General features: G+C 38.3%; 1 protein-coding gene across 2 annotated transcripts in view; it reads left to right on the top strand.

The window, feature by feature from the left end:
• KIFAP3 (kinesin associated protein 3) overlaps window positions 1-13,082 on the top strand; it is a 71,158-nt gene that overhangs the window by 19,306 nt on the left and 38,770 nt on the right. For both annotated transcript variants that reach the window (XM_055815471.1, XM_055815472.1), the window contains exon 11: window positions 9,287-9,387. In XM_055815471.1, the coding sequence (XP_055671446.1) occupies window positions 9,287-9,387 (101 nt within the window). The remainder of the gene's footprint in view (window positions 1-9,286; window positions 9,388-13,082) is intronic.

Here is a 13,082-nt window from a genome sequence, read left to right as displayed (position 1 = left end):
ACTAAATGTCAGTACACTGAGAAGTAGTAGGCACCTGATCTTATGCAAAAGTCTAAGGGCTGTGCCACAGTTTGCAAATTCCAAACTCCGAGTTCTTTATTTAAGCTGGAGATAGAGCAGAGGGCGACTTTGACAGTCTGATTTGGTCCTCGCTGGAGAGTCCATCTTCACTAGGTTCATTGATAGAATTTTAGAGAGTTTTATTATGTAAAATCTTTTCTGGAAACTGCTGAAATTCCTCTGAAATTTTTCCGTTCTTTACAAGCTAGGTTTAATGAGCAATCAAAGAATTGCCAAACAGTTGTATGCTGGGTTTCTTTAACAATCGAGTCTTGATACGGTATGCAGCCAAGCTGGATTATGTGTTGACTGCTGTTTAAAAACCCAAGAAGTACTTTGCTCTCTAATTAACGGAGTGCTGTGGGTTTTTAATGTTCTATTCCTTTTATGAAAGTTTCTTTTAAGAAGGCTTAAAGTAGATGTGTTCTCTTTATGAGTTCGCTTGGCCTTTTTGTAATGAACTTATTATGGAGCTTCACACATCTGTTGAAAAATGGAGCTTCTTATAGGCTACTGCAGTGTTTTTTCTGACTTTAATAGGCCTCGTTTATCCTATAAAGCAACATACATTTTCTTACCTGATCAAGTGAGCAAACAATAGGGGTCAGATGTGGCAGAGACCCTAACAAAAAGCACATGTCCAGCCATCAGGGTGAGGTAAAGTCATATCGGGATTGCTTGAAGTTATTAATGGCAGTAAAATTTATGCTTCCTCCTGTTTTCCCAATTAAATTGAGAAACCTTTTTTTCCTAAGGTGGCTCTGCAGCAGCTGGTTCCAATACTTGTTGTGTGAATATTGCCTGGGGTGTCTCCATTCCTTTATAGTAGAGGCTGGCTGAAGCACATTAAGTAACAGTTCAACTACAGGGACCAGTCTGTTGGAAAGCAGTAATTATTAAGGGATTTATTTTAATGGTAGTTTTTTTATCATTTGTGGTGAGTATGGCCAAGGCTTAAAAAACCCCAACAACCCACAACAAACAAACAAATGAAAAACCCCTACCAAAAGAAATGCAAAACAAAACCATCTCTTAACATTGAACATCTAAATCCTTGTTAGAAGTGCAAATAAACCTAGCATGTCTAACTCACCTGAGGAGAGTGTTGGGTGCACAATGTGTCTTAGAACCCAGCACCTTATTTAGATACCTTAATTATGGATTAGACAGCAGACTTTAGAGTAAAATGGATTTTTGAAGTTGAGAAATACAGAACTCCTAAGTATAGAGAGGTCAGTGTCGCTAATACTGTGTTTGAAGCAGAAACAGAATCCCACCTAACTTTAAGTTAAAAGCCTTCACCATATTCCTGCTTTGTGCTGTTGGCAAATTGTATTGAATTATCAGGAAAGTATAACTGAAATTCGTAACGTCATTTCTGTATAAGCTTGCAAGTTTTTGAAGTCTGTCTTCTAAGATTTTTCTGACTCCTCTAACACTGTCCAGGGTTGGAAATGGTGTTTTCCCATTTTGTAGCTGTTACAGGTGGATCCTTGCTAATCTGAACACTCAGCCTTTGACTGTTCAGGTGAGTGAAAGCTCATTGCTGTGGTGTGCTGCTCACAAGTGCACGTGTATTTAGCTGTGTTAGTAGCGCTTTTTTTAATGAAGAGCATAACTCTGGTGTAACACAAGAAACTAACTTCATGAGTGTTGACTGAAAATAGTAATGCTTACGGCAGCAGCAAGGACGGGCGTGGAGAGATGGTAGTAATCTAAAGACAAGGGAGTGGAGTTGTTGGAAATTCACTGAAACAATGAATGGGAATGATACCCTGAGCCAGTATTTCTACTGTGAAGCTTACAATATGTGACTGCATAATTAATTGAATTATTCTAATTGTTTCTTTGCATATTGCAAGAGCAAATTAATACTTAACAGTAAAAAGTAAATCTAGTCTTCCGCATGAACTGTTGACATCTGAAAGCTTTACTGGGCATAATTTGAATGCCTAAAGCATGACAGAACAGAAACAACCAGCTCTAGTTCCTTGGAAAACCTCCATAAAGAAGGGGTGGGGCACTTCTGCTAGTCTTCCTAATCTATGGTAAAATCTTCAGGAAGCCTGTGTGAGGGCCGAGGTAGAAGAGAGAGGAGCACCTTTTCCAGAGCCTTTGTGAAGCCTGCAGGCAGAGGGATGGTCTCAAAGAATCATGTGGAACAATTTCGCAGATGTGGTAGTCCCATAGATCCTGAGGCTTTTACAAGTTTGGATGTAAGGGAGGAGGTTACAGTCCGCTTTCTCTTTTGGAAATGTGGAAACTTCTGAACTCAAAAGTTTCTGCTGTTTATCTAAGAGTTTCTCAGATGATCTTCTCCAGTGTAGGAGACCGACTGCACATTCCCCATGTCTGCGGTTGCTGAGGTGAGAATCCTTTGTCAGCTGATAGTTTTATCTTCAGACTCTTAGAGCTGACGGGGAAGAGATGTGCTAACTTAAAGTGCCATAGTGACTATAGTGTTGGTAAATCTCTATACAATCCATTTCAGTTTCTTTGGTCTCTGACATACAAATGCTTTGCAGGATGAATTTTAATTTTACATATTTGAGTAGTCTCATTGTGTAAAGCACGACTTCCATTGTGAGGCAGGGGCCTTAAATGTTATTTTTATTCTTTTTGGAAAAGCTGTCAGATCTGTGAGAAACTTGTAGATCATCAGCAAATGGCCTTTGAAATGACAAAATTGTAGTGTTTTCACGATGAGAACAAAACAATTGAGTTGATTACCTTTTTTTCAAGACTTTGCCTGTAAGAGTATGCTGGTGCTTGCGCAGGAACAGTATCTGCTGAATAATGTGGAGCTTAACTCCTGTTATCTGGAAGACTCAAAAGCTCAACCAGTATTTAACTCCACTTTTTGGACTTGGTAGATTTGAACCTCAGCTTTATACTTCAGCAACTTTGAAACACGAGTAAAACCAGTTTCCATTTCAATGTGGTGGATCATGCCTTTCTCAGAGTGAAAGACAGAACCCTGCTTGTTTGTTGGTTTGGGGTTTTTTTAACACCTTTGAGGAGGAGCATTTTGAAATACAGCTGCACCATCTATTCAGAACTGAGGCTGCTCTGCTGTGGAGTTGTGCATCTGCAGAGCCAGGAGCATGGAAGACCTCCACCTATTTCCATTCCCACTGAATTCCAAACAAGAAAATTGGGAGAGTTTTTTTTAGAGCAGAGAAGTCTGAGTATTTTCTAGTAATTGTAATCGGAGCAGTTCATGTAGTTTAATGAAATATAGTGCAGATGTGGCAAAAATTATGGATGCCCTATAAATTTCCATTTAACTGTACAGCATTTAATCTATGTAGCTTGGTGGAGACTTCTAAAGGAACAGCTTTGCATGGAATTTTTTCCACCTACTTTGGAAGTGTGTGTTTTCTTAGTTTGATTCCAACTAAGAACCACCTCTTAATTTCCAGTTTCTTTTAATAACGGTAGTTAGTTCTTTTTCTGTTTCTTGCTTTCTTCCTTGGTCATAGCTTGACCCAAAATGTGTTTCTTTTGTGGAGAAAATAGAAGTAGTTTTATCTTCTTCCTTCAGGGTTAATCCTGTTGGCTCCTGTTTTCTCTCTGAACTTCTAATTGATTTATCTCTGGTTTGTGCAGTATATGGGTTATTACAACCAATCTGCTGCCAATTTCTGTGTGAATTCACATGAGTTCAAGTATGATTGGTTGTAGGACATCCTAAATAACAAAAATGGTGGGTGGCTTTTTTTTTTCTGTAGGAAGATCAAACCTCAAAAGAAGGACATACCTAAATTTAGTAGTATGTTTCTACCCAGTGGCTATGCTTTGTTGTCTTTTATGAGTAGCAGTACTGCAGTGAGGTGTTTACTGTATATTTTTCAGTCAGTATTGCATAGAGTTCCAGGCAAAGAAGTTGAGCCTGGGGCTCCAGATGTGCAACTTCATTTTTGTCTATAGCTGTAACATTAAATAACCTAAATTAGTGATTTATTAATCCTTTGGATTCATCACTAATTCCTTCTTTGTTTCCTAAAAAAAATATAATTGTATCCATGTTTCAGATACGGCATGTACTAAACAACCCAAAAAAACCCCCACCACTCCAGCCATGGCAAAATCAGGGGTTTAAGTTAGGCTTATGGTATGAAGCCAGTTTCAAATAGCATAAAGGTGGCACAAGAGGGATTATTAGCATGTAATTAATATCATAATGTATTATTTACAATACCTAGTCTCCTTGAGTATGAGCAGATCTGAAAATTCTTTCAGGTTCTCTTGATAAAACAATCTGATATATCCAATATGATTTATATTTACAAATGTAAATCAAACCAATATGTGTCTGAACTGCACATGGAGTAATTTAGTCCAACTGTTTCAGAGCTGATTGCAAGGAATAATATGGGATAGAGGTAAGCAGAGATACTTTTGTATTAGTTTTTTTCCTAAGACTGCTGATGATACATGTGAATACATTCTTGATTTCAGGTTTTTTCTGACAGCAGTGTGAGTGTGTATAGATCTGATAGTGAGTGTGTGACCTTCTTACTCATCTAGTTTTCTTACTTCCCTAATTCTGCAGGAGATTTGACTTGAGAGTATCAGAGTTTGAAACTGAAATAAAGATTCACTCTGCCATTTTAATGAGTATTTACCTTTGTGTTCTGGTTTTGATTTAGTGTAGTTACTGTTTTGCACGTGAGTTGGAATGGATATATTTCATATATATGAAGACATTGATGATTCCATTAGAAATGATGGCTACTTGAATTACTCGTAAGGCTACATTTGAATAATTTAGTCCATAATTTATATTTTCATTTTTACTTTAGCATTTGAAAGCTGAATGATGATGCTGCAATGCAGACTGGCATTTTAGTTTTACAGCTTTAGGGTTTGTCTTTTGTTATCATGGAGCTAATGGGGTTAGTGGGGGTTTTGTTTTTGTTTTGTTTTTTTTTTTTTTCATTTTAAGCTCACACACTCAACCAAAATGTAAGACCTGATCTTGTGATCAAGAAATTGTATTTTTTTTTCTTTAGCTTCTGCTACTAGTATCATTTAGATCTTTAACCTTAGTAAGAACTAAATGTGGAATTCAGGTTTTGGTCCACAGAACTGGCACATGGTTTCTTATTAATGTTCAAAGGCTAAAAATCTGAAGCCATTTTGAACTCAGAACCCATCATGTATTTATTTCCCTCTCTAATTTGCAGAAAACTAGTTGTGAAAACAGCCCGAGGGACCTGATATTTTTCCATCCCAGCTGCTCCAGCTGAACTACAGCTGCAAAAAAAATCTAAGTATTGTTTCTATAAACTGTTGAGTGTATTTTATAACACAATAATTCCCACAAAATCAGTAACTGCAGTTAATGACTGGTTTGTTAAGGCATTAACTGCACTCAGCTGGGAATGACCAATTTCTCTGGAATGGCTGTATAAGAACTAAGAATAATTCAGTAACACTTTCAAATAATTATTTGGTTAATTAATGGTAAATTCTTGTGGAAATCCTATCAAAGTACTCATGACCCCCACATTTAATATCCAATGAGTTCATTATGATTCATGTTTTAGTGCCATAAATACCAGAAGAATCCATAATGACTAGGCCATTATTTTCCAGGGCTGCCCTTACTGCTTTAGGCCATTTGGCTATTCCACCTTCAGTCATAAAAAGCTTGATGCTCAAAACTACCAGCATTTGTAGGCCACAACTTTCTGGCACACCACCAAAACTTTGGTGATTTTTATGAACACGTTTGCCAGAGATCTGGGGGTTTGGGTTTTTCTTCTTTTCTTTCTCTTGCTTTTCTAGTTAGGGGAATGAATTGATGCCTACTGTACCAAGTCAAAAGGAAGTCTTCCTTGCAGTGTCTGCTTTTTTGTGTGTGGCCTTCAGTAGTGGTCAAAAATAGCAGAAAAGGTATCACTTCCATGCTTTGGAAAGCTGTTCTCAAGCCAGATACTAGGCAGGGTTTTGAATTTGTACAGCCAAGTCTTTAAACTGTGATAGACTTAGGGCTTTATTCATTAGCATTCAGATGAATATAAAATAATTTTTTTTTTAAAAGTAGGCAGTAAGCTTGGTACTGGCATATTGAAGTAATAGTCATTAGCTGGCAGTTCATATTTTTGGAAGTGAAGGCTCTATGTAAAAGGATGGCACTTGGCTCGGTGGGTTTTTCAAAAAGTCTGTTGCTTCTTGCCCTTTTATACAATCTTCATCCTGCAAGATGATGCTTAGTGTTTAAAATGCTGTAGATGTTGAATCTGTTCTCTTCCTAATCCTCAATAAACTAGTTATGCATGGTTTCCAGTGCGCTTTCAATAGGCTGTATGCTTCCTAATTGAGCACGAGATTAACAATCACATTAAATCATGTTAGTTGTGCTTAGAAACAATCACGTCCTCTTCAAGTTTTTGATTTTCTGGATCATGGTTGCCACTGGTTTGTATAAGAACAAACAAATCAGGAGGTTCTGCTTTTTCTCCGCCAAAGTGCTTGCTTCCCCAGGGAAAGTGGGACAGTGAAACTTCCAGACATCAGCCTGAAATTTGTTCCTTTCTGGGAAATTAAAATGGAATTAAACTTAAAATGCATACACCATTAAATACTAAAAAGCGGGTTTATTTGCACACTGTTTTCTATTGGCTTTAATTCTTTAGTTATTTTCATCTTCAAGTTAGAATTCGGAGGTTTTTTCTGTTTACTCACAGTTGAAAAATGCTTCCTTGCTAAGCCTGTGCAAGAGGTGCCTGTGACCTCCATGCTCTAAACCCTTCTCTGTTCCTTTTCTCTGTTCCTTTTCTCTGTTGGCAGTAGGACAGGGGAATTCAGGGAAGATGGGCCAGTTGACTGCACAGAAGGAATTTAAATTCAACTCTTCTTTTTGAAACTATAACTATCTTCTTGTTTTGTGTGTCATGAAACCTGCCTTATGGAACATACCTCAGGAGAATGATTTGCCAGTCATTAAAACTCAACTCTTAAATTAAGAGTTAATTTGGATAAAATAAATTGTTTTGATTTCTATGTATTTTCTTCACACTTTAGCTTAAGTATCTGGGTATTCTTGATTAATTTTGGTAGTTTAGAAACCAAGCCAGTGCTGTCATTCAGCATTGATAACCCAATGTGGTGTTCAGGCATCAGAAAGGTTATTGTGACAGTCTGGACCTTTGAGAAAAAGGATGAGAATATTATGCAAGGAGTTTGTTTTCAAAAAAACCAGAAGGCCTGTGCTGTTATAATAGGCTATTTTACTTGAAAATAAGCTACCAGTATTGCCAAATACCAGGAAACTGCTGTTGCTACCAAGTGTTAAGACTGTATCTTAGCTGGCGCTTTATCTTAGCGCAAATGTAGCTTGCAAAAATGCAGAGGAAAAAACTCCACGAAGGACAGAGGTTAAACAGATACAAAGGAGCATCGTTCTTGTTGACTGCCTGCCAGTGCATACCTGCTGAAAGTCTGGTCCAACTTCACCCTACCTATTGCTGTTTTGGGAAGCCAACTTTCCTCCATTTTATACTTGTTTCTCTTTTACCTTACAGTGTTTCCTGCATCATCCAGCAAAGTGTGACTGTAATTTGAGTCTTGATGTTTTGAGTTTTAAATAGAGGCATAGAAAGAAGTGTTAAGAGCAGTGTAAACAGTGCTTTTTTTCCTAACCCCATGAAATTTGAAGGCATAATTTTCTCTTTACATTTTTATATTTACTTGGGAGAAGCCTTCGGGTACATTTATGGGAAGGTTTTCTCATGCAGTCATTGGATTTACAATGTCACTGCAAGTGAATAGGTAGGTAAAATGACCAGTCACAAGAGAAGCGGAAAAGATAACAAACGCTTCATTTGTGTTCGCTTAAAACAGAGTGTATATGTGCTAGCAACTATAGTACTGTCTGTACTTTAATTAAAAGAATAGCCAGAGTAGCCTTCAGATTTGGGCATTATCCTTTCTCCCGCTGTTAAGTGCATGGAACATTGTGATACAAGTCCTGACTTTTTCAAACAGGTAAGAATCCAGAAGGATCTGAAAGATCAACTATGTGTTTGAGATTGGCACGGGAAAGAGTACTTCACTGTTGGATGGCAACTGCCAGAAGGGTTTCATGGGTCTTTAGTAATTCAGCTTTGAAAAAAGGCACAAATGTTCATTGTCAGGATAAAGGCATCATGTCCTTGCTGCTTAAAGGAAATTCCTGTGCCCAATGATGTATGCAGAAGAAAAATCCTAACTGTGTTGATTGCTGTTTGAGGTCTTGATGCCTTGCCAAAGTGTTAAACAGGTATTTTCTAACTTAGCTTAAATAGAAATGGGAGGTAGGGTATTTCTGATCAGTTGTATAAGAACTGTGGCTAAATTTTGAGTTAGTGACCTTATTAAATCCTGATCTAAGTAATATAAATGTTCAGATGAATGTTTTATAACCAGTATCCTGCTAATGGAGGGCTAGAGGAGAGCTCAGGAGAAAGTTCAGTCCAGATTTCGGCAGTGAGTCAGGGTCAGATTTGTCTGTTCTTAAACATTCGTACATTTATCTAAGTTGGTTTTATAGAATCTTTGCGTTAAATACTTCACAACCTACTTGCATTAACTGTTTCAATTTTTCTTGAAAATCTTTTTCTCTTTGGTAAGTATTAATGTGAAAATATACTAATGTTGTCTTTGAAGTGTGTGAAATGCAAAAGGCACCCACAAGATAATCTTATCGTTTAGGATAATAAAACAGTCAGTATGTGACTGACTTGAAAAGCACTGGATTCCTTCTGTAACACTTTTAGTGGTAATTCTGATTTTTCTCTCTGGCATTGTTATATTCTTTTATCATTTCACTTTGAGACAAACTTGTTGTTTCAACAGGAATATCCACAGCTAAATCAGCATTACATTTGATGTTTAATTTCCTAGCTGGAAACTGATGAGGGCTTTTTCTGGATGGTCTGTCGTTATTAAGTGTTCCTTTCACAAAATACATTCCTTGCGATGTGAGGTTAAGGAAGTGTTTTGAGGTGCTGGGCAGAGGGACAGTAGTTAGCATTGCCTTTGCTCCCTCTTTGCACAAATACATGGTTCATTTGGATACACGAGGCATAACCCTTTTATTAACGTTGTATTTCTGATTTGAATTTTTCCTCTGCTTAGCCAGAATTTTTGTGCTTTTTGTTTTCCCCTTTTAAGTGTTCACAACACCTAAAAAAACCAGGCTTCTACTAATATGGATTGTGGGGTTTTTTTCTCGTAGCAAATGAAAACTACAAACAAGTAGCGATGTGTATTCTGTATCACATAAGCATGGACGATCGCTTTAAATCAATGTTTGCATACACAGACTGCATCCCACAGGTATGTGCTTTTGTATATGATGAGGTGGCAAGATGCGTGTTTCCCTGTGCAGGGCTTATCCTCACGCATAGCAGAGCTCGCACTGACACCCACAGGTGACAATGGGAACAGCCACGATGCTGCTGAGTCGGTGGCGAACCGCTGCCGCAGTCGGACTGTTCTTGCTGTCCCCAGAAAAAGGATAAGTGACTTATTCTCTGTCAGTGCTACTAACACTGGAGCTGCATCAGTGAATTGGTAAAAATACAGGTGACCTGATGAATTTCTGCAGAAGATCGGGAATGCTTGAAAGAGACTAAAGCTTGTGCACAGCAAGTCCTTGGGGAACCTTGTGGAAAGTATTTCCTTTACAGTTTTAGAAGGCATTCTTTGCTGATCCCATTGGGTATCAAAATTTCAACGTCTCCAGTATTACAGGATATGAACTGGAAACCAGCCAAGCAGTGTTCTGTTGCTACATGACAATTCTTTTTCCAACTGCAGGCATGTACAACAGGGGAGACTGGGGAAGGCTCTTCACCGATCTTTCAGGCTACAGTTTGTTGCATACCAGTGTGTCTCCAATCATGGTCTTTGATCCAAGCACAGAGACAATTATCATGCAGTTTTAGGTTTTGTGTGTATGTTGTTTGTGTGTTTTGTTGGAGGTGGTTTGGGGTTTTTTTTGTTTTGTTTTTGGTTGGGTTTTCTTTTTTTAACTAGTACCAAATCCTCTCTTGCTGATCTCTTTCTCAGTCCTGATGAGGCTGGAGTTGAGAAAGCCTGTGTTGCATAAGTGTAAAAGCTCGCCGGTAGCTTTTTCAGAATTGCACCATGGTATTTTCTTTCCTGCCAAAAATGTTTTTAGCATCAAATGCATCCAGAATGGGAAGTTGCCATGGAAAGTTTTCAGAATGTCATTATCTCATGACAGAAATGGTGATGTTTTTCCAAATACAGGAAGATTTTGGAGAAAGGAGATGGGAGAACTGGTGGGAATAACTAGTATATGTTACAAAATGGTCTTATAAACACCCTGCTTACTGCTTTTTCTGCAAGAAGCAACTATATGTTAAGGCATTTGCATGATATAAGGGACCTGCTTTGTTCTGAGAAGTTACCAGCCAGACCAGAATTCATGCACTGTGTTTCAGGGCTTGCGTATAACGTGCTTTCGGAGAATCTTGGCATGTTTGGTTTTTTTTAGATCCCCAGTGCCAAATGTAAAGAGCTGTGGAAACTTCAGTGATATAATCTGAGCTTTGGTAAATGTCACTGTTCTGATAGGCAGTGACTGCTCTTCCCAGTGCTTACAGAGCTGTATCCAAAAACTAGTGGAGCAGGAAATAAGTCCACTGCCTTGATTGGACTTTGGCCAAAACTACAAATTTTGAAGGATACCTATGGCTATTGATGCTTCAGTAGTCAATGGAATTACTCACAGATCACATCTGCTGACTGGTCAAAAAGGACAAGCTGGATGACCGGAGCTTAAATTTTATTAATGAGCGTTCAAAATCAGGACAATCAAGGAAGACAGAGACGGCAGAAAACATGGGGAAATTGATGAGGCTGCAGGAGAACAAAATGACCTTTTTTAAAAGCACTCGCTGCCATCTGATTTTACCTTGGATAGCCAAATTCTCTTTGCAATGGCAGTAGGCGCCCTTCTGTGGTCCGCATCCAAACTGGCAAATACTCAATAATGAATGTCTAGCTGTCGTAGAAAGTGATTGGAAAAATCAGTCCCCTGTTTTCAAACACTTTGCCTGTACAAAGTGACAAGGGCTTGCGCGTGCTGTCCCAGGTAAACATCCTTGTGGATTGCAGGAGTTAGTGGGTGCTATTCTAGTAACAGTTAAAAGTGAGTATTAACAGTTCATTCTTGTTTAGACCTCAGCAATGCGTGTTTTGTTTAAATAGGTGCAAATGCCATCCAGATGCTTATAAAAGCCTTTATTGGTAATAACCTGGCCAATCAAAGGGCATGGTTAGGCAGTGATGTCATGGTGATATTTAATATTTTACCGCAGAGCAGTGTGCAAGGTTCTCTGCAGCTACCCACATGTTTTCCACCACAGTTGTCCTGTTTGGCCCCTCTTTGATCTATAAGCTTCTTTTCAGCTTAATGCTGGTAAACGTCCTCTCTTGACAGCACCCTTTGCTCCTGTCCGCCATTATCTGCTGAAGTTCAGAAACCAGAGCATCACTTCAAACAGCAGAGTTGGGGAGTAGCCGGTCAGGAGAGATTCCTGAGGCATGCAGTTCTGGCATAATCATTCAAAGATGTTTGAGCTGGGCTTGGGGAGGGGGTTGGACAGAGGTGTATGTGAACAGAGAGCTGTGGGGGTTGGCCTCTGGTCACTGGTAAATAAGTGAAGGCAGGTGCCAGAGAGTCTAGACACAGTGATTTCAGTCCTGGTCTGTGGTATCTGATACTCAATATGGGACTTGTCTGATTGAACACTACTGCCTCTTCATTGCACATGCTGCAGTCTTTTTACTGCCTTCCTGTTAAATCAGTAAAAGATGACAATGGACATAGTAAAAGCAGAACAAATTTAATTTTAATATTTCCTATTTGGCAGCAATTACTCTTCCTTTTGAAGTGGCACAAGAAGCAATCAAATTAAATGAAGACATAATGGGAAACATGGAGCTCGTACGAAACTATTACTTTAAAATTTGAACGGCTTTAATTGAAACTGGATATATTTTTTCTTTTTATAGAGAAGTAGTTCAGTAATTAACAGTGTAATCCCATCTTGTTAAACATCTAATTTCCACAGATTTTGTATTGTGTAAGTAATGAGAATGTTTCCCTTCAAATTATTCGAAGGGTTTTAAAAATCTGTTTTTAAAGCTTTTGTAACAGAAGAGTTGCAGGGGGTGATTTTTGAATGCTTGGGTTTACTTGTTAAGTGGCAACTTTCTTCTCTGGTTAATTCACTCTTACGTGACTGTCAGGCTTACGGATTTAATAAACTAGGGATTTTATAAGTTCTTAAAACAACCTACAGAAATCTGATTCTGCCTTTTTAAAAAAGGGAGGAAGAAATCAATGATAGCTTTTAAATGAGTACATTAAAGTCCCAGAAAGAGATAACTGTGTTGTTACTTTTTTATTATTATTTTATTTCAGTCCATTTGAAACAACTGCTATCTTATAATAGATAAACTCATAAAGTTGCTATAGTAAAAGGCCTTGGAGTGAAATTCCTGCAATCTTATTGTTCCTTTTTTTCCCCCTCTCTAGGGTTGTTCACTACTTGCTCTAGTTTTTAGTGCATTAAAAATTGTCTTTCCACCAGGGGGCAAGCACACAAATATTTAACTATCAGTTGTTGCTTGCTTTTCCCCCCATGCCTTTGACACAAACTGAGCTACACTTTTTTTTTTTTTTGTACCTTATGTCCTGCTTATCTTTAAGTTCAGTTGTTTCTGCTTCCAGTAATCTGAGTCTTGTCATCATGCTGCTTTGCATTATAATCTTGACGTGTCTTGTGAACTGAGCAGGTTTTAGGAGCAAATAGGGCGATGTCCTGCAGCCCCTCAATGAGGTAGTCATGCAACTTGTCTGCCATGGTTGGAAACAGAAAAAGAAACACATGTATTTGTCATCTTCCTATATTCAATATGCCATTTCAAAACATGTTCATACTGAGCAAAAAGAGGCTAGATAGATAGCCTGTGATGTAATGGACCATATAGGTGCC

Source organism: Falco peregrinus, chromosome 10 (assembly GCF_023634155.1).
Source record: "Falco peregrinus isolate bFalPer1 chromosome 10, bFalPer1.pri, whole genome shotgun sequence".
Taxonomy (NCBI): Eukaryota; Metazoa; Chordata; class Aves; order Falconiformes; family Falconidae; genus Falco; species Falco peregrinus.
This window is presented reverse-complemented; position numbering and strand designations above follow the sequence as displayed.